At 41.1% G+C, this 22,594-nt stretch overlaps 1 protein-coding gene across 1 annotated transcript; it reads right to left on the bottom strand.

Annotated features, from left to right (window-relative positions):
* Nucleotides 1-3,619: 3,619 nt before the first annotated feature.
* Nucleotides 3,620-13,355, bottom strand: LOC148211987 (uncharacterized). The gene is made up of 3 exons (XM_088122975.1): nucleotides 13,122-13,355; nucleotides 12,656-13,042; nucleotides 3,620-3,865 (listed from the first exon to the last, which is right to left on the bottom strand). The coding sequence occupies exons 1-3, from the start codon at nucleotides 13,296-13,298 to the stop codon at nucleotides 3,620-3,622; spliced, it is 810 nt and encodes a 269-aa protein (XP_087979101.1). The 5' UTR covers nucleotides 13,299-13,355.
* Between the last annotated feature and the right edge of the window lie 9,239 nt (nucleotides 13,356-22,594).

The following is a 22,594-nucleotide window of genomic DNA, read 5'->3' on the forward strand; positions in this document are numbered from 1 at the left end:
AAACACACCTTATTGAGTGGGTTTTATTTAGGGATAACAACACACAAGTAGACTTTTTTGGCACTTAATTATGTCTAAAAACTCAAATATTTACAAATGTCAAAATAGAGGCTTGTTTATCATGATGCTGTGTGAAATTTACCAAACTACCCATATTCGTATATTTTTAATAAATAAATAAAACCCTAAACTCTAAATCATAAACCCTAGATCCACTAGAGATAATTTCTTTATTTAATAAAGAAATAAAACTCCAATCCCTAAATCCTAAACCCTAAACCATAAATCTTAAATCCTAAAAAAATAATATACACCAAAAAATTCAAAGAAAAACACTCGAAAAATTAAGCAAGAATAAAGTACATTTATTTATTTATTAAAATATTATCATTTAGTCATTTTTGTAAATACTTAAACCATCCATTCTTACTAGGAAATAATACATTTTAAAATATAATAATAACAATGTAATAAAACGATATTTATTTAGGGTAATTTGGAAACATAAAAACTTATTTAAATCCTAAAAATCTAACTTTTTAAATATTTAAAAAATTAACATTTGTGCAACATCAGGTGTAATATGACCACTAGAAACAATTTCGCTATTATTCAGTGAGCTATTGGATTTCTTAATTAGGCAAGAATTGTAAATCCTTCTTAATTAGGCAGGAGAAAATGGTTTGTAAATTTGAAAGAAGCTTGTATTGATTCAAACAGGCTCCCAGTGGTACAAGAAGTTTGACAGTTTTATGTCCAATAATGGATTTCAGAAGTGTCAGTCAGATCATTATTGCTACATAAGAACTCAAGATAACTCTTCTATTATTTTATTGCTATATGTTGCCGATGTGTTTGTAGCAGAACCAAACAAACAGGAAATTCTAAAGATAAAAGATGAATTATCTGAAGAATTTGATAAGAAAAATTTGGGAGATGCCAAACAAATCTCAGGGATGAGGATCAAGAGAAAAGATGGTACGTTAACATTGTCACATGAAAAATATGTAAAAAAAGGTGTTAAATAGATTTTACATGGGAGATGCAAAACTTGTGAGTATTCCTTTAACTTGTCATTTTAAATCATCTAAGGAACACTCAGCCACTACTAAGCAAGAAAGAGATTATATGGCTAGAGTACCAAATACTTCAGCTATAGGTAGCTTGATGTATGTCATGGTTTGTACAAGACCAGATATTGCACATGCAGTGGGAGTTGTTAGCAGGTATATGAATAATCTAGGGAAGCAGCACTGGTAGGCTGTGAAGTGGATCTTCAGATACTTGAGAGGAATAACTTATTATGCTCTACATTTTAAAAGGTCAGATTTTAAATTGCAGGGCTATGTTGATGCAGATATGACAGGTGATACAGATGGCAGAAAAAGTACTACTGGATATGTATTTACTTTGGATAATACTACTATTAGTTGGGTCTCTATATGGCAGAAGATAGTAGCACTTTCTACTACAGAAGTTTAGTATGTTGCAGTTACTGAGGCAAGTAAAGAGCTTATATGGCTTCAGTCCTTTCTAGAAGAACTTGACTTGAAATTGGAAAAATGGACTTTGCATTGTGACGGTCAGAGGTGCTATTCATTTAGCAAAGAATCATGTATTTCATTCAAGAATGAAACACATACAAATGATGTATCATTTTATCAGCTTTGGAAGATGGGGTGTTGGTGTTTGAAAAGATTCCAGGAAGTGAGAATCTAGTCGATATGTTTACCAAGGTCGTCCCTATTTATAAACTGAAGTTGTGCACAATAACTTTAGTTGGAATTTTCCATGAGTAGAGAGGAGTCGCAACCGTTGCCGAGGAGACGTGAGAATTGTTTTGTCTCCACGTGGGAGATTGTTAAGATAGAGCCAAAGGAAATTGAAGAAAATTATGGTTTATTGGCCCAAAGCCCAAAACATCACCAATTTACTTACTCATTAAGTTTGATAATTTTTTATGTAAAAATATATCCTTGCCGCCCCACCATTTTTAACAACCCAAGAGAGAGAATTGAGTGCGAAAAAAGTTACAGAGAGGGGGTTTGGGCTTCACAGAGAGAAAAAAACTTGAGCTTGGTAAGTTTTGTTTTCATGAAAGAGTTTTAGAAGTTTGTAAGAGTGATTCGTGAACATTTTTCTTTGAGAGAAAAGTGAGAAAAATTATGATTGTAGAACGTTTGAAAACTCTTGAAGATTCTCCCTCATTTAGTGGAGCCTGTAGAAAAGAACTAGACGTAGTCCACATTGGCTGAACCAGTATAAATCCGGTGTTGATTTCTCTTCCATATATTTTTATTGTTCTTGTTGTTGAGGTTTAGGTTGATTTATCTACTCTTTGAACATAGTTTCGATTTGATTTATTTCTGTTATAATTGGAATCAGAACCTGATCTGGGATTAGTTAGCATATATTGTATGAAATTGTGATTGAGATAATATTTTTGTTGGCTTGTGCATTTTCCCCTAACAAATTTTCTTAATGATTTAACCACGAAATTGAAAAGATATGGTTATTTTTGAAATTATTAGATTTCAACTAGTTAGTAGCATGGGTATATGCTCTTAAATCCATGTTCCATGGGTCTTCTTTTTTAATATTTTTTTTTAATTAGAAGATGGAGGATTTAGAACCTACAACCAAAAAAAAAAGATCATAAATATATTTTTATAGATATACTTGGGTGCCAATGATAGTTTTTATTCCTTCTTTTGGTTTGATAAATGATACTTTATTATCTTAAATGTAAAATTTCGACCTTGTTAATCACTATACATGCATATCTTTTCCTTTATTTTTCCCACCTTTTTGTCATCAGTACATTAGTTTTCTTTGTTATGATTATGATGTTGAATTTATAGTCGAATTTCGATTGTTGACCATAAAATAGTAAGAATGGTTCTGAGCTAGAAAGTTTGTGCTTGGATGCTTTATCTCAAATGGCTGTTAAAGAATTTCTATTTATATAAAATGTAGAATTATATTGTTCGGTGAGTTTCTTTTCTATGACGTTGAATTTTTGTTATCAGATCATGAAAAGTTGACTGTTAAAAAGTCAGGATAAAGATGAAACTTTTAAATATAAGTTTGTGGTGATTTAGGACCCCTGACGTAGAAAGCTTTAATAAATACAGAAGTTAGAGTATCTTTAAAAAAAATCGTAAAGATAAATATATTAAAAGCGAAAAGAAAGAAAGATGTCACAATATGAGATTAAGACACTATTCTACGGGATCAATCACACGTAGGAGTATCAGACTAAAGCCAAAAAAACGATAAGAAAGATTAGAATTAAACAAAATCTCACAACCCGAGCGAGAAGAAAACAAATCAACGAAACAAATCTCAAGCCTAAATTAACGTTACGAAGTGATGCACCAATAATAAACTTCGTCCTTAAGAGAGGAGGACCATGAACCCTAGAATTTTGCTCCCTCCAAAAGTAAGAAATTGGCAAAGTCCAGGCCAAACGCCATATGCTAGGCAATGAACTTTTCCTTTATGTTAATCACATTGACTTGATATTTTCTTTATTCCATGTATATTTATAGTGTTTATTTAAACTAATCAATTGAGTACATCACAATTGAGCCTAAAATGGTAGATTTAAAGAGTTGAATTAAGGAATAAAATTAAGGATGTTGGCATGCCGACCAGCAAAGTTGCCAACAATAATATGTGAACCCAAACAAGTTCGATTTGCCAATAGCAAGTATGGTGTGAGATGAACTAGCCCAACCAAGCATGTCACCTCAAACCTCTCCACTGACGAGCACTCAAAGAATACATAATCTCGAGACTCCTCCAAACCCGAGTAGAGAACACAGGAAGTCGGAATCGTTGCATCCCACCTATGCAGTCGGTCCTGCATGAAGAGCCAACCGTCCGATATAAAACCTATTGAAATTTTTCATTATTAAGGACTTCTAAAAATCTTTAAAAAGAAAATAAATGGATTTATTTGTTATTAAATTTATTTTAATTCTTTTTCTACAACAAATGGGGGTGGAAAATTCGAATTCACAACTTTATGGCGGGAGATAAGTGTCTAAGATTACTGAGAGCTCACGTTGTCTAGAATTTATTTTAATTTGTTTGGTTTTTTTTTAAGGGAATGAAATTATGTGGAGGGAGAAAAGGATACGTGGAAGGTGAGAAGATTCAATTCACCAAAACCTCGTAAATGTGGGGGACAAATGCCTCTCCAACTTTGTCATAACTCATGTGCCATTTTTTTAGTTACTTTTAGTTTTTTCCATTTCAAAAATTCAAAATAATAAAGTTCCATTTTCCTCGGAAAAACTTTGCAGAGATGAGAAGCATTATACTCCTAACCCAGTATAATCCCTCGTGTGGCCACGGATGTTGTTTTTTTTAATTATTTTATTAAATGAGAAAACTTCGTTCCTACCATTCAAGAGTATTGTGTTTCTTACTTTCACGTGATTCTATAGTAAAATGAGAACGGTTAATTATTCTTTTATTTTAATTATTTTATCAAAACTCATAATCTAGAAATATCTGACTATTCACTCTTCCATTTTTCTCTCCCCATCATCTCACCTCTTTTTTTTCTCACCTATTGGTATCCATTTTTTTCTCAACATATCTTTCTTTTCTCTCTTCTTTGTGTTTTTTTTTTTAAATTAATGCAGTTTAAGTTTTCAGGATAAAAAATACATATCTAGAATTTAAAGTTACAAACACACACATATGTATATATTGATTTTTAATTTTCATAGTTTTAAATGATTGTCAAAAAGTCGCTTTAACATTATTTTGTTTTTTCTCTATTCTATTATTTTGCTTCGCATTTCATGGTCTTATAATTTAAATGAGGCTTCTGCAGTTTTTTGTTCGTAGCCATTTTTGCAAAGGGATGTAAATGAAGTAGGTGTAGGGAGAGAGAAAAATGGGAGAATGAATCGTCAAACACTCTTAAGAAAGATTAGAAGAGATTTTGATGAGATTATGAGTTTTGATAAAATAATTAAAATAAAGGAATAACTAACCTTTGTCATTTAATGAGTTTTCTCTTTTACTAAATTCCATAATCTCATCAAAATCTACCCAAATCTCTTTCAATTCTTTTTTTAGATTGGTTGGATGTCTTTTCTCCTTTTTTCCCTCTCCTAACAACTTCTCGCTCCCTTCATTTTCTCTCATCTTCTTCATTTTGTTCTCAACTTGAAGTCTCCATTTTGTTTCTAAACTTCATGCTACGCAAGAGAGAGGGAAGAGACCGACCTACCAAGGGTTCGAGCTGCCTTCAGATCGAACTCCAAGAATTCAAGGAACGTAAGGTATGATCTGAAGGATTGGGGGCATTTATAGCCCGTCGGAAGAATTTCCCCACCGTACACGTGTAATCAACGAGCGGCTAGGATCCTTTCTGAGATCCGAAGCGTCGGAATATTTGAATATTCCGACGATAAATCTTCCGCGACGGTTGTATTTTCCCACGAATAGGAAGTCGCCACGTGTCCAAAGCAAGTCGAATGAACTTCTCTGCCAGGTCGAGATCGGACCAGACAGAGAGGGGGCCAATGTTTGGGGAAGGGAATACCCTGGACACGTGGAGGACCCCTATTGGTGCTCCAAGATGGCTCATGAGTCATGCCCAGCTCGGATAGCCGAGATGGCCGCCACCAACGCCGACAAATGCTAAGTATGAGGGCCGAGGTGAACCTGGCCTAGGTCTGACCTACCGGGGAGCTCGGTATGGGCCGAGATGAGCAACTGTCTGCGGCGTGATTATCGGGCGTAACCGTCGGTCCCGAGATTACCGGGTGTAACCGACGGTTCCGGGATTACCGAATGTAACCGTCGCTAGGTTAGCGGGACCACCACCCATAAGTAGAGGACCTCACTCCCCGATCAGGTACGATGATTTCTGGCTTCGAACTAAACTTGGAATCCGACCTATACTGACTTGATCGTCGGAGTGCTCACCTTTTTGTGCAGGTCCGCCCAAGTGTTCAGGTCGGTCCGGAGGCCGAGTTCGAGCTACAATCAGGAACACACTGTTGTGCACATCCTTGCATAAACATTTGGCGCCGTCGTGGGAAGGACTGACAATCTAAGTCATCCCAATTCCTTTAAACCAACACGCGAGCGAACATGGTTCCACCAGCGAATTCAACCAATACGACAGATCGAAGGACTCTAGCTACCAGCGATGCCCACCAGAGGGAGGTCGGAGCAGCGGCGGTAGAGGGGCAAAGTCACGACGGCCTAGCAACGGAACCCCTCCGCAGGTCGGCACGGATCACCGCGCCTGCCCTACCGCCTGCGCACCCGAGGACGTCCAAGGCCACCCGTGGCCGAGGTGGGACCTCTAAGAAGGGCGTCCGGGGTCCAGCCCCGACTCCAACAAGCGAGAACTTTGATGCGCTCCAGAGAGAGATGGAGGCAATGCGCGCACAAATGCGTTCCATGGAGGCAATGTATGACGAAATGGTGCTAGCTGCAGGTGCAGGGTCCCGATCTGAAAATCGAGTGACGCGCATGGACGTACGTGAGCAAAGGGGTTTCCACCTCGGCCCAGCCGAGGAAGAACGTCCCAAAGACAACGAGAGTGAGGGGTACACTCGCCAGAGGAGAGACCTCCGCGAGCATCTCAACAGAAAGAGAGGCTCGTCTCTCCGAAAAGGGCAGTCACCATCCCGCTCCCACAGGAGCTCCAACCAGCAGGCTGAATCCTCTCACAATCCCGCAGGGATAATCACAAGGGAGGAGTTCGACCAGCTGAGAGGGGAGCTCGATGCTCAGGTGGAGGCCTTAAAGGCCAAATGTGAGCAGAAAGACGATTCACTGAACAACGGCGACTTGGTAGAATCGCCTTTCACCTCGGACGTTTTGGAAGCACCAATCCCTCCGAAGTTCAAAGCTCCTACCGTGAAGCCTTATGACGGGACGAAGGACCCCAAGGACTATGTTGAGGTCTTTGAAGGCCTCATGGACTTCCAAGCAGCATCAGACGCAATCAAATGCCGCGCCTTTCAGATCGCGCTTACTGGCAGCGCGCGATTGTGGTACCGGAGACTGCCAGCCAGGTCAATCTCGACCTACTCTCAGCTGAGAAGGGAGTTCCTCGCCCAGTTCTCTTCTCGGCACTATGACAAAAAGACAGCGACCCATCTCGCCACCATCAGGCAGAAGGAGGGTGAGACGTTGCGAGAGTATGTCACCAGATTCCAGGAGGAGCAGTTGAAGGTTGCACACTGCTCCGATGACTCGGCCATGTGCTATTTTCTCACCGGTCTAGCCGACGAAGCCCTCACGGTGAAACTTGGAGAGGAGGCCCCGGCCACCTTCGCCGAGGTGCTCCAGAAGGCGAAAAAAGTCATCGATGGACAGGAGCTCCTCCGAACCAAAACCGGCCGACCTGAACGAAAGATCGGCCGGCGCAGAAGTGGAAAAGATGAAAGGGTAGATCTCAAGTCCAAGGACAAGGGATCCTTTTCCAGCGGCCGAGCTGAGTATCGAAGGGCGGAGAACGGACCTACCAGGAGCCGACCTTACGAGCGCTTCACCCCAACCACGATTCCAATTTCCGAGATCCTAACGAACATCGAGGATTCTGGAATGGAAAAATTACTCAAGCGTCCGGAGAAACTTCGGGGAGCCCCGGAGAGGCGCAGCAAGGACAAGTATTGCCGCTTCTATCGGGAGCACGGCCACAACACGTCGGACTGCTGGGAATTGAAGCGCCAAATTGAGGATCTAATTCAAGACGGCTACTTCAAGAAGTTTGTGGGAAAGCCCAGGACCAGCTCAGCAGAGAAAAAGGAAGAGCGAAAGCGTTCAAGGACGCCACCCCGGCGCACCGACCGACCTGCGGTCATCAATACCGTTTTTGGAGGGCCAAGCGGGGGTCAATCCGGACATAAAAGAAAGGAGTTAGCCCGTGCAGCCAGGCGCGAGGTGTGCATCATTAGGGAGTAGGGGCCGACCTGCCCAATCACCTTCGACGGTGCAGACTTGGAGGAGGTCCACCTGCCCCACAATGATGCCCTTGTGATTGCTCCCTTGATTGATCATGTGGTGGTCAGAAGAGTGCTGGTAGACAGGGGCGCATCCGCTAACATCCTGTCCTTACCGACCTACCTCGCCTTGGGCTGGACGAGGTCGCAATTGAAGAGAAGCCCGACGCCGCTGGTTGGGTTCTCTGGAGAATCGGTCATCCCAGAGGGTTGCATCGACTTGCCGGTCACGCTGGGGCAGGACCAAACTCGGGTCACTCAAATGGCCGAGTTCGTGGTAGTTGACGGTAGATCGGCTTATAACGTCATCTTTGGGAGACCCATCATCCACTCATTTCGGGTCATTCCCTCAACACTTCATCAATTTTTGAAGTATCCCACCCCCAATGGCGTGGGCACGGTCCGAGGAGAACAGACCGCTTCGAGGGAGTGCTATGCCGCAGCACTCAAAGGCTCATCGGTCTGCGCCCTCGAAACTCTCAGGGATGGGACGCCCGAGTTCGAGGCCGACCTGCCGAGGAAGGAGTTTGCCGCACCCACTGAGGAGCTCGAGCTTGTTCCTCTGCTTAGTCCCGAGAAACAGGTAAGCATAGGAACCAAGCTAGGGGCCACCGACAGAGAGGAGCTAATCCACTTCCTCAGATCCAACTCGGACGTCTTTGCGTGGTCCCATGAGGACATGCCTGGCATTGACCCGCGAATTATGACGTATCGCCTCAACATAGATCCATCATTCCGACCTGTGAAACAAAAGAGAAGACCTATAAACAAGGAGAGGAGTGATGTAATTGTTGAGGAAGTTAACAAACTTTTGAAAGCTGAATACATAAGAGAAATTTCGTATCCCGAGTGGCTCTCCAATGTTGTATTAGTTAAAAAATCTAACGGCAAGTGGAGAATGTGCGTAGATTTTACGAACTTAAATAAGGCATGTCCGAAAGATTGCTTCCCACTGCCGAGGATCGATCAGCTCGTGGACGCCACAGCCGGGCACGAACTGCTCACCTTCATGGACGCCTACTCTGGGTACAACCAAATCAAGATGCATGTCCCAGATGAAGGTCATACCGCTTTCATAACAGACCAAGGTCTGTACTGCTACAAGGTCATGCCCTTCGGGTTAAAGAACGCAGGAGCGACCTACCAGAGAATGGTGAACAAAATGTTCGCCAAGCAGATCGGCCGGAATATGGAAGTGTATGTGGACGACATGCTTGTCAAGAGAAAGCAGTCTAAGTCGCATCTCTCCGACCTGGCCGAAGCCTTTGGGGGCATATCAAATGAAGCTCAACCCTGCTAAGTGTGCCTTTGGAGTCTCCTCGGAAAAATTCCTTGACTTCATGGTAAACAACCGGGGAATCGAGGCCAACCCCGAAAAGATTAAAGCCGTGATCGAGATGGAGGCACCTAAAACGCTGAAGCAGCTTCAGTGCCTCAATGGCAGGATTGCGGCCCTGAACCGGTTTGTTTCAAGGTCGACAGATAAGTGCCTCCCTTTCTTCAAGGTCTTACGAAAGAAAGGGCCGTTTGAATGGACAGCGGAGTGCGAGCAATCGTTTCAGCAATTGAAGAGCTACCTCTGTTCGGCACCCTTGCTTGCCAAGCTCATGCCGGGGGACAAGCTCCAATTGTACCTAGCAGTGTCTGACAGTGCCGTCTGCTCGGCCCTAATCAGGCAAGAGGAAGCGCGGCAAAACCCGGTCTACTACACAAGCAAGGCTATGACCGAAGCCGAGACTAGATACCCTCAGATGGAGAAGTTGGCTCTCGCTTTGGTCACCTCGGCCTGACGACTTAGACCATACTTCCAAGCCTATACGGTGGTGGTGCTCACTAACTTGCCCCTTAAAAGTATCTTCCACAAGCCGGAAGCTTCCGGACGCCTAATGAAGTGGGCAATAGAGCTAAGTGAGTACGAGATCCAGTTCGAACCCAGAACTGCGTTGAAAGGACAAGCAGCGGCAGATTTCATAGCCGAGCTCACACCACCTTCCGAGCTAAGCGAGTCCGACCTACCTTGGACAGTCTATGTCGACGGATCCTCCAATGAGAAGGGGTGCGGAGCCGGGGTCCTCTTGCTCGGACCAGGAGGTGAGCGATTTGAGTATGCCTTGCGGTTCAGCTTCCGGACTTCTAACAACGAGGCTGAGTATGAAGCATTTATTGCCGGCCTGCGAATCGCTCGAGCATTGGGGGCCTCTTGTGTTAAGGTCTTCAGTGACTCCCAGCTAGTTGTGAGCCAGATCAAGGACGAATACCAAGCCAAAGACACCCGAATGGAGAAGTATTTGGGCAAGGTCAGATCATACCTCGCCCAGTTTCGAACTTACGAGGTAAGTCGGATTCCGCGAGCAGAAAATTCTAATGCTGACGCCTTGGCCAAGTTAGAATCGGCGTACGAGACCGACCTCGCCAGGTCGGTCCCCGTCGAGATCCTAGATAATCCCTCGATCTTAGAGCCAGATCTGATGGAGATCGGCACTCCAGAATCCTCATGGATGGACCCGATCACAGACTTCATTAGGGGCAACTCACCACAAGATCCCAAGGAGCGCAGAAAGTTGGCAAGGCGGGCAGCTCGGTTCGTGGTCCGAGATGGTGCATTGTACCGACGTGGCTTTTCCCTGCCTCTATTGAAATGTCTAACCCCTGAAGAGGGCCTGTACGTCCTCAGAGAGATCCACGAAGGAGTGTGCGGCAATCACTCAGGCGCCCGGTCGCTGTCAGCCAAAGTGATCCGGCAAGGATACTATTGGCCGACCCTCAGCCAGGACGCCAAGAAGTTCGTTAGAACTTGCGACAATTGCCAACGCTACGGGGCCATAATCCACCAACCTCCCGAGCTGCTCACCCTCATCTCGGCCCCATGGCCATTCGCGCAGTGGGGGGTAGATATCATTGGTCCTTTCCCTTTGGGCAAGGGCCAGACCAAGTTCGCTGTGGTTGCTGTGGATTACTTCACCAAGTGGGCCGAGGCCGAGGCGCTCTCCCACATAACGGAATCCAGGGTCACGTCCTTCGTATGGACGAATATCATATGTCGCTTTGGTATACCGCAGGCCATAATGACAGACAATGGGAAGCAGTTTGACAACGCCAAGTTCAAAGACTTTTGCAGCAAACTCGGCATAAGTATCTCAGCTCGTCCCCCGCACATCCGCAAGCAAATGGGCAGGTGGAGGCGGTCAACAAGATCATCAAGCGAGGCATCAAACTTAGACAGGACTCCAAGAAAGGCAGGTGGGCCGAGGAGCTACCAGAGGTTCTTTGGTCGTACCGGACCACCCAACGAGAGTCAACGGGTGAGACCCCGTTCTCCCTGGCCTTCGGCTCCGAAGCTGTAGTCCCGATTGAGATCGGCATGCCATCTGACAGAGTAGAGCATTACGAGCCTACGACGAATGAGGATGGGCTACTCCTCAACCTCAACTTGTTGGAAGAAAGAAGAGCAATGGCCCAGCTACGCCTGGTGGAATATCAGGGCAGAATGGCCAGACATTACAATGCCCGCGTTCGACCTCGGGCCTTTCAGGTCGGACATCTGGTCTTAAGGAGGGTCCAAACGCATGTGGGTGCCCTTGATCCGGCCTGGGAGGGCCCGTTTGAGATCAAGGGCATAGTCCGACCTGGGACGTACATATTGGCCGATCTGAGAGGAGACGTCCTCGCGCACCCGTGGAACGTGGAGCACCTGAAGCGTTATTATCCTTGAAATGACAAAAGGATTTTCAATGCATCTGAAAAGACTGTTCCAAAAGAATTATGATCGGAATAAATGTGATGATTTAATTTCATGCTTCCGAGTTCGACAAGAAATTAAATGGGGGCCACGGACTCCCACGCGATCGCATTCCAGCAGTTGGTTCAAATTCAATCCTTTGAAGCCTAAGGGTACGAGGTGCGATGCCAAAACCACTGACGAACTTAAAATTCAAACCTTCAAGGCAAAGGGGGCGATGTGGAAAGTTCAAAATGATCAAGCCTCCGAACTTGGAGGTACGAGGAACGATATGAAGAATAGCTACGGACTTAGGATTTTAGCCTTTTTACCTTTTTAATTTAAGGGTGAAATGTTAAAAATCCAGAGTTGGTGCAATGTATTGAACATTAAGAGATTCAAACTCAAGCTTTCAAATTATTTTAATTAAAGGCGCGACCTCAAAAGTAAAAGGTGCGAGGTGACATTAGCTGCGGTTCAAAGGAAAAGCAAAGAAAAGAGGTTGCCAACAACAAAGTAGAAGCAAATGGGAGTCTCTTTATTGAATGAAGAGCAGAGCCAAGGCTTATAGACCTTGCAGCTCTGCCCTGACACTTACAAAACCAAAGAAAAGGGAGGAAGAACAGCGAAAAGCCTCGTGAAGGGTGGTCGCCTAAGAGCCCGCTTGAGGAGCGCCCTCTTGAGTGGAGCCGACCTGATCCTCTTCGGGATCGGAGTAGTCAGAGTCCAGATCTCTGACATACTGTTCCACCAACACTTCGGGGCCAGGGGTGCCGCCAGGACCAGACGCCCACTTCTCGGCATACCTCCTTTTCAGACCGCTGAGATCGATCTGAAGGTCGGGCATGTCGGAAGCAATGCCCTTCATGAGGAACTTGAAGCCCCCGTCAGAAAAATCTTTGGCAAATCCATCGAAGTCAGGATGTTGCCTAAACGATTCCTCCAGTAGGACTCCATTGCTGAGGCGCTCCTTCGCCGTCTCCAGCTCGGCAATCGCATGCTCCAGCTCCTTATCCTTCGCTTCAAGCGCCTGGAGCATGTCGTCCTTCTCCTTCAGGAGCTGGAACTTCTCCCTCTCCAGGCCCCTGGTAATAGCGTGGGCAGCTCGGAGTTGGGCCTTGCGCCTGTCCTCTTCCTTCTTCAGCAGCTCGGCCTGGGACTCCACCTCGGCCTTCAAAGTCTCCACCTCAGAGTGAGCCTTCAGCAGCTCATCCTTCATGGTGGAGGAAGCAGCCTCCAAGGCAGCAGAGAACTCCTCTTTCTCCCTCGCTGCCAGAACTTCCCTCCCATCCAGCTCGGCCTTTACAGCCAGAGCCGATTGAATGGAAGCAACGAACGCCTGAGAAATGGTACAAGGAAAAAGTTAGATCGAACTACCTGTTGGGCGAAATCAAGCAAAAATGGGGCACTAGTCTTACCTCGGCGGCGTAGTCGATGGTCCTCTGCAGAACGGACCCAGGGTCGCTCACAAATTTGGACGCCCTCCTTAGGCAGCGGTCCAAACTTGCAGCTGAGATGCGGGACACCTGGTCCCTCACCCCGGAACTTGACGGCTCAATTCTGAATCGTGTCGTCACGTCGGACGTCCCGCCCATCCTGGCCGCAGGATCGTCCACCCGATCTGCGAAACTTACAGGCAAGACCCTGCAAGCTCCGACCTCCGAGGGGGAGATCGCCTTCTTTTTCTTCCTTCTTCGCTTCAGAGGGGCTTCCTCCCTCGCCTCTTCGCCCTTAAGCGGGACGTCCACCGCCTCGGTCTGGGCGTCCACCGCCTCGGTCTGATCCCTGGGGCGCTTCTCCCTCGAGGGACCCCCAGAAGACGCCAGCTCGATCACCGGGGCTGGATCTTCCGAGGCAGGCCCTGCCACGGCAGGGGTGGCAGGTTTCGAACTCTGGGCGGCCTCAAGAGCATGGGCTCGGCCCTTAGACTTGCGCTTCACGCCGCTTGCAAATCCGCAAACCATGGCTGCAAAATAAAAACAGGGGTCAACACAAGGTTAGAGGAAAAAGGGGGGAGGCATGCTCGGCATACCAAGTTCAGAGTTCGGCCTTGAGGATTCAATGGGACGAACTGCAGGGTTGTAATCTAGCAGCCCGGACTCAAGCAGCAGTTCGTCAGTCACCAGGGTTCCGACCTTCCTACCCCTCGGAAAGCGCTCCTTGTAGTATTTCAGCGTATCGAAGGAGGCTTGCGTAAGCTCGGGGACTGGTCGGATTGAAACTGCACGAAGACAAAATCCGAGTTAGACCTGAATGACAGAAGAAAATTACGAAAAGTAAGAACTACTCCATACCTAGGTTTACAAACCTAGTGGGGACGTCAAAGAAGGAACGACCTGACTCGTCCTTTGCGAGCCATTCCCCGGAAGCGTAGAACCACTTCCTCACCCATCCCTTGATGGAGGTCGGCCCCTTAACTATACTGCCTGCGCCTTTCCTTGCGCACATATGAAACCGACCAGGCTTCTTAACTATCCTTTTCGCCTCGAAGCACTCGAGGAGCTGGCCAAAACGAAAATGACACCCGGCCTCCTCACTATCCCGAGTTCGTAGCCAGAAGAGGATGGCCAAAGCGAAAATGACACCCCACCCATTGGGGGCCACTTGAGCCGGAGCCAACCCAGTCCGGAAGAGAAATTCTTGGACAAAAGGGTGAAGGGGAAGTCTTAGGCCGTACTCAAACATTTTGAAGTAGAGAGTGACCCATCCCTCTGGAGGATTGTCAGCTCTCTCCCCCTCCTCCGGAAGCCTGAGGAGGACGTTCTCAGGGATAGCGAACCCCCTACGAAGGGATCCGAGGTAGTGCTCAGGTATCCTAGAAGGGTATTCCAAACCCTGACCTGAAGTGGAGGCGTCACTATCCTCCCCGTCATCGGAGATTCTAAAGTTTTCTATCTCCTCGAGCTCGGACTCTAACCTACGAGCTAAATCGGATCCTAGGTTGCTGCTAATAGAGGATGACATGGCAATTACGTTCGAAAGAGAGAGGGAAGAGACCGACCTACCAAGGGTTCGAGCTGCCTTCAGATCGAACTCCAAGAATTCAAGGAACGTAAGGTATGATCTGAAGGATTGGGGCATTTATAGCCCGTCGGAAGAATTTCCCCACCGTACACGTGTAATCAACGAGTGGCTAGGATCCTTTCTGAGATCCGAAGCGTCGGAATATTTGAATATTCCGACGATAAATCTTCCGCGACGGTTGTATTTTTCCACGAATAGGAAGTCGCCACGTGTCCAAAGCAAGTCGAATGAACTTCTCTGCCAGGTCGAGATCGGACCAGACAGAGAGGGGGCCAATGTTTGGGGAAGGGAATACCCTGGACACGTGGAGGACCCCTATTGGTGCTCCAAGATGGCTCATGAGTCATGCCCAGCTCGGATAGCCGAGATGGCCGCCACCAACGCCGACAAATGCTAAGTATGAGGGCCGAGGTGAACCTGGCCTAGGTCTGACCTACCGGGGAGCTCGGTATGGGCCGAGATGAGCAACTGTCTGCGGCGTGATTATCGGGCGTAACCGTCGGTCCCGAGATTACCGGGTGTAACCGACGGTCCCGGGATTACCGAATGTAACCGTCGCTAGGTTAGCGGGACCACCACCCATAAGTAGAGGACCTCACTCCCCGATCAGGTACGATGATTTCTGGCTTCGAACTAAACTTGGAATCCGACCTATACTGACTTGATCGTCGAAGTGCTCACCTTTTTGTGCAGGTCCGCCCAAGTGTTCAGGTCGGTCCGGAGGCCGAGTTCGAGCTACAATCAGGAACATACTGTTGTGCACATCCTTGCATAAACATTTCATGCTACTCAAGTTTATGGGATGAAAAATGAATCTCCACAAATATTTATCTACAATTTAAAGGTGCACATAGTTTTAAATGATTGTCGAGAAGTTGCGTAAATTGCATAACATTTCTTTTCTATTATTTCGTTCTATGTCTTATTATCTTCTAATTTTAAACGGAGGTTTTCTGCAATTTGTTGATCATAGTCATTTTTGCAAATGAATGTAATTTGAAGAAATTTTGGGATATTGGATTAAAGTAGTTAAACTTATTTTTCTCCCTAGCTTCAGATGATCAATACCGAAAAAATATCGATTAGCACTCCTAACGATCTTGTTATTCATTTTCCGTGAAAATGGGAAAGCACGCATTTAGTGGAGGAAACGGTTGACACACTTTGAAATGAGCTCTATTTTTTTTTTTTGACCGCTGAGCTATTTTTAGTTGTTCTACTTTCTATTTTATATTTTTTACTTTTGAAAATACGTGTTTATAAATATTTTTTGTTTCTAGACAAACTGAAGACTGTAACTATTTTTTTTTCTTTTTTTGAAAAAAAATTTGGGAAATTAGAGAGATATTCTTGAAAGAGAAAATTCCATGTGGTGTGGAGACGGAAGGTGAACCGGGAAATACGATCCTTACGGAAAAATTACCTGTTTTAATTACTCTCTCTATATATATAAATAAAGGTTATAATAGTACGGACGGATCAAGGGCAGAGCAAAAAATACATTCCTCATCTCCATCCTTAAAAACAGTTCTCCCATCCTTGCCTCCACCCTTGTCCGAGATGAGGATTGCTCACTCTACTGGTTCCCTTGATGGTTCAAGAATGTGTGGTTGGCTGACTTTTGTTTGTTTGCTTACAGTTCATGTCCACTCGTCATGAATTTCCGCCCGCCCCGATGTGGAGTCGCAACTCTTCCTGTAGAAACCTCTTTCAACTTTTTCAAGTGATTCAGTTAGTAGGAAAGTAAGACGTCTCTCCTGCAGGCCGAAACATTTCTTTTGTCTCGATGTAGTTCTCCCATTGTAGATTGAGATATTCTTCGAACTTAATGCACAAATAGATAGAATAACAGCAAATATCATCTGTCTAGCCTGCATATTCGTGGAACTCCATCTCATTTATCAAGTTTTTTCTCGAGATTTCAGCAACTGAAAGGGAAGTGGTTTAGGAAAGGACTTTCGAATCGGATGTGCTTGTCCAACGAAAATGGCACTGACCTTGCCAACCAAGTCCAAATCAAAAAGAAAGAAGAGAACGTGTTTGGAGGGGGACCCAACGAAACTAGAAATATTGTTACCAAAGATAAAATAAAAGATTTATAGGAGTATAGTTAGTGAGTGAGAGATATGTCAAAGAGAATATTAGTTAAGAAAGGAAATGAAATGTTAGATAACCACTAGGAGGAGAAATTTTATTGAATAAACCTCGAACTAAACCTTCCCCAATAAAATATAGTGAGAGAAAATTGAATGAGAACAAATTTAGAAAAAAAAATTTGAGATTTATTTATTAGAGAAAAAAGTAAATTAAAAAAGAAATAAAAGTTATCGTGTGAGAGAAGATTTAAAGATAATAAAGATAGAGAAGTTGTATATTATGTCTTTTAGAGGAAAAATAAATTGGGAAAAAAGAAAAGAAAAGTTATAGTGGAGAAATCATAAAAGTAAAGTTAGAACATGACAAAAATAAAAATAAAAGTATTTTAAGGTGAAAAATTTAGAGAAAAAGGAGAAATAGAAGTTAAATATCCCGGTGGTAAAAATTTTAGAGGGAGAAAATATAAAATTTTTAGAGAAACTTAAAAGAGGAGGAAAAAATTTAAAAGAAATCGAAATTTGTTAGAAGAAATATGCTAGAAAAAAAAAATCACCGTAGGGAGAAAAAATGAGATTTAAAAAAAATCTGTTTAAAAATTATTTTTTTCAATTTACTAAAAATTTAGAAAAAAAAACAGAAAATACAAAATTGAATTAATTATCAAATAAATTTGTTTTTCAAAAATTAGAAAACAACTGTCAAGTGACCTCTAAAACAGTAGTTTCGAAAAATTAATAAATGTGTTTTTAAGAAATAAAAAAATAAAAAATAAAGTGAGAAAACATGCCCATTCTTTAAAAATTAAAAACTAAAATGAAATACTTATACCATGGAACCTTAAATTTTGAAGTTGAATTTCATTTATATGATTATTACATTTTTTTTAAACATATGATTATTACATCTACTTGCTTAATAAGCTAATTTTCAAACGTCACTTTAAACATTTTTAAATCATAACTAAATATTGAAAAACTTGAAAAAACAAATGATTTCCATGAATATGTTTTTTCAATTAAGGCGTCTGTTTATAAAATCTAAAATAAACAAAAGATACAGTTGGTCACTTTTTAAAATAGGCAGAGGATATTAAGTTCATAGATTTCGTGGGAAGAAAAATCAAGTACCCACCCGTGGACGCATCTACTCCGCTTGAGATAATAAAGGTGGAAATGTAAAGTCAGCAGAAACAAAGACCTGACTAAACCATCAAGCTGAGACGCGTGACATCGTCCCATCGACCTGGGGTCCCAATAGCCATAATCGTCGATCGAAGCGGTTACAACACCCATATCCTCCTTGCTTGCCTATAAAAGGGACACTTCATCTCATTACCTATATACACTATTTTGCTCCAAGAGCGACTTACTATAGCTCGTGCTCACTCTAACTTGGGCGTTAGAGTATTTGTTCCTTTTACAGGTTCTTCTTGCCTTAAGGTCACACCTCGATAGCTCGTCCAACTTGACACGTGATTGACCTATGAAGTAGCTCGACAGAATCTTGCATCACCCGATTGCATTTATATCATTTTGAAAAGTCGAGCCAATCTAAGAGTAAATTAATCTTGCCTTAACATTAATCAAAGTAAAGAGGCCATATATATAGACCATACAAAATAAGGCAGAGCTGCTACCAAAGTAAATGTTTAGTTACAAGTTTTAACTAATAAAGTAACTAATCCTAATTTTATAACCTCAAAATCCAACCCTTGCCTTACATTTAACTTTTACAAATCACAAATTCACAAACTATATAATACACGTATAAACTTTAAATATTAGAAATTAAATCTAATCAGTATAGTTCATAGAAATACAAATTCAAGTTTCTTAAACCTTCAAATTGAAAAAAAAAAAAAAAGAGAGAGAGAGAGAGAGTTTCTTAGGAATGGAAATAGATACCTAGTATGGAAAAGAAAAGGAAAAGAAAGAAAAAAGAAAAAGAAACATTTGATAGGGAGAGTAATATTAATTAAAATGAAACAATTCATTCTAAAATAAAAAATAAATAAATAAAAAGAAACCTCATGTCAAGAGATAATGGACATGAACATGCATGTGAGACACAATCAATAAAAGAATAATAATAATAATTCTTATATATATATTAAAAAGTCTACACACGTGACCAACTTTAATTATTTTCCTCTGTGGGGTCCAAAAAAAAAAAATTATTAGTTATTATTTTATCCTCTTGCTTAGATCTGTAATAATCTTATTTTATGTTCGAGCATGTGAATCCAAATAAAATGTTCAAAATGTAAACTAACCAAACATGCCAATAGAACACTTCCATATTAAGATTATTAATGAAAGTATTTACTTTTCCCCATATTTTCATCCCCTAATATAGAACTCAAATAAAATTAGATGATATTAAATCTAACTGTTTCTTTCTTTTATTTTTTATTTTTTGGAATCGAATGTCATGTGACTTATGTTGAATGGTTTCCTACCATCGAGATTTGTTGGCTAGACTGAACTACATTGTGACCAACACGCTCTAAGTTAGAATATTGAAAATTACTTCTGACCCTTTACCGCTACACCATCCCAAGATCCTAAAATACGGAAAAAAAAGTTTATTTAGGATGATTTCTTTATTTTATTATCAATCATCTAAAATAAATTGCTATACTTTTATTGTATACTATTTACTATATTTTTGTTATTATTAAAAAAAATAGACAAGTTTCTTAAATTGATAAGATTGAGTTCTTTTCTTTTGTTTTCTTTTTCAAATTCAACCATGTGTGAGAGGGGAGATTTTTATTCCTGATTTTTTTGGTCCATAATAAATGACTTAACTAGTTGATTTCAAATATAGCGAACCCATAAATTAGAAATTCCATTCATATCCTTTGTTTGGACATTAGAAAAAGAGATATTTGTTTATGTATACATCTATTGATTAGATAAATGAACAAAATATATGTTTTATCCCTAACTTTTAAAAAGTATTCAGTAAATTCGTGAACTTTCAAAATTTTCATTAAATAAATTCCTAAAATTTAAAAATTATCTAATTTAAATAGAGTTACTATAGGAAACAAAAATTAAAATTTATGAACTCATTAGATATAAACAAAATTGAAAGTTTTCTTTTAAAGAAAAAAATATTAATCATTTTAAAAATTTATAGATCCATTCAAGGAGAAAATTTATAATTTAGCTAAAAATGAATGATGAAAATTAAAAATCTTATTTATTCAAAGTTAGCAACATAATATTTGAAAGCTTATAGTCCAAAAATGGAATTACTCTTAATAGTTTTTAATTATTTAAAAAACAATTTTCTAACCCGCACTGAAATTCTTGGAACGTGAATTCAATAATGTTCTCTTTTCATATGCTATCTGACAACAATTCTGGAGCGTGCTCTACACGCTTAAACCGTCGCGTCCCAGGTCAGCAAAAAAACATAAAATACGGATTTCTTTTTTTTTTTTTTTTTTGGTTCCTCTTCAAATAATCGAATGGAGATAGGAAGGAGACAGAATTTTCTAAAGGAAGGCAAAACTCCGGTCGGACACGTGTCGAAATGACGAAATGACACGCGTATGAACCTGCCTGATTAACTAATCCTCATTTACCTAAAACCGACCAATCATAGTCCCTTTTTTATTATGTTTTTTTAAGTTATTTTTTCCCAATTAGATGACTCTGACTAATGGGGCCCACTCCAAAATTCTAAACTTGACCAGAATACCCTCTCATAATTTAATCTAAATTATTTTTCATTTCTCAAATATATATGTTCATTTTTGTACCCCTTTAACAACCATATTCATTTTAGTTTGTTAAATTATCAACTTAATCTATATAATTTAAATTTAATAATTGACTTTTAAAAATTTCAATTTGACCGTTAGAGTTTGGTTAGGTTTCACAAATTTATTTGTAATATGTGATCGTTTTATATTTACACGACAATGGTTGGTGCTTTCTATTTAATTACTTGCGTTAGTTAACAGTATTGGAGCCTAAAGTTGACTAAAAAAAAGATAAATTGATGAACTTTTAGGTAAATAAAAATATGTTTAAGGATGATTTATAAAATATAACTAAATCATAAGAATCAAGTTGTAATATTTAGCCAAAATAAGCATAGCTCAGCGATAATTGCTATATACCTTCAATCAAGAGGTTGTGAGTTCGAATCCTCTCTCTAACATGTTGTACTTAAAAAATACTAAAAAAATTGTAACATTTAACTCTTAAAAAAATGCAATGACATTTAAAACTATAGAGAAACTAAAATAAGAACACACCATATAAACTAAATTACAACTTTTAATACTAAAAAAATTTGTTCTATTATATAATTTCAATAATCTGTCCACATCAAATAGATAAAATTATACAGAATGCGTGTGAACTTTAGGATAAATTTCAATTATTTTTCTTGCATTTCAAAATTTTCATTTCTACCCTCAACCGTTAAAATTGTTTCAAAACAACAACTCTATTAACTTTAATTTTCTATTGAAAGGAAGACAAAAATCATACGACGGAGCAGTGAGTTATAATAAAGAAGGTTACATGTGGGTACAAATGACCGTCAAAAGTCTTAATCACACTCAAAATTATGTTGATTATAGAGAAAAGAAAATGAGTTTTGGTTGAAATTGTGTTATTAAAATGGAGAAGCCACACACGGTAAGAATTGATAAAGTCACAAAAACTAATAAAATTCAAAATCAAACGTTTGTAAAATTAAAGCAAGAGAAATATATAAGAGAAAAATTGTAGGAGAGTAGGGTATGTGAAAAGTATAGGTCTGAGGAAGCGAGGAAGAAAGAAAAACATGATTGTGTGATGGAGGAATGAGGTTTCCATATGTAAACATAAGAAATTTATCGATCGAGTGATTGTGATCTCTAAGTTCGATTGTCTTTGATTTATTTGTTAGTTTCTTCGCCCTCTTCCAGTTTAGCATTAGTCTAAATTTTTGTCAATTGATCATGAAAGGGAAGCCCCAAATTAAAACTTTGTCCACGGATAACAACACTTTTTGAACTACATTTTATGAGATTTATATTGGATTATTATTCATTAGGTTTAGTTTCTTTAGGACAAATTTATGCATATAAGATATATTTTTCAAGAATTAATAATCGAGAAGGAAACAAGACATAAATGGATCAAATGGAGAGGAAAATCATATCATAGCTCAAGCGAGTAAAGAAGATATCACAACACTTATTGGAGCCCAAATACTCAAGAGAACAGCGATGGAGTGCCCGAAAATGTGTTACGATGCCTGTAGCACAAAATAGAGAAAGATGCAAAATTCTCACTCGAAAGGGCAGAGCCTAGGTGCTACCACAGTACCGTGGCACTTTGAAGTTTGATGTCTGCCCGATTTTTCCTATGTAACATCATGGCACTCACTAATGGCATCATGACGCTGTTGCATGTTTGCTTTATAAATTTAGGTTTTACCGTTGCAAAAGGGACCTTTTACACATCTTTGGGAGAGAGAACATGATATAGCTCGAAAATAGAGGTAAAGGATAATAGAGAAGCTTAGAGAAGGGATTTTCAAGGCGTGGAATCGTGGAGATTGATTCAAGGACGATCAATCGACACAACAAAACTTTTATTTCTTTTCTCTTGAGTTTTGTAGTTTGTTATCGAACTTTCTTTGAGACTTGTGGTTTTTCATTAAATATGAGTAGCTAATTTCCTTTATCATAGGGATTGATGTAGTCATTGAACTTTATGGATTGATTGTTTAATTCTATCAAATGATTATAATGTTCTAT

Source organism: Momordica charantia (genome assembly GCF_013281855.1).
Source record: "Momordica charantia cultivar OHB3-1 chromosome 4 unlocalized genomic scaffold, Mcharantia_2.0 BLBB01000004.1, whole genome shotgun sequence".
NCBI classification, from domain to species: domain Eukaryota; kingdom Viridiplantae; phylum Streptophyta; class Magnoliopsida; order Cucurbitales; family Cucurbitaceae; genus Momordica; species Momordica charantia.

Coding starts and splice junctions, on each gene's coding strand:
- LOC148211987 (XM_088122975.1), bottom strand. CDS start 13,298: ATGGGCGGGACGTCCGACGTGACGACACGATTCAGAATTGAGCCGTCA. Junction 13,043..13,121: donor CCATCGACTACGCCGCCGAG/GTAAGACTAGTG, acceptor ACCATTTCTCAG/GCGTTCGTTGCTTCCATTCA. Junction 3,866..12,655: donor AGGAGCGCCTCAGCAATGGA/GTCCTACTGGAG, acceptor CTCTTCATGCAG/GACCGACTGCATAGGTGGGA.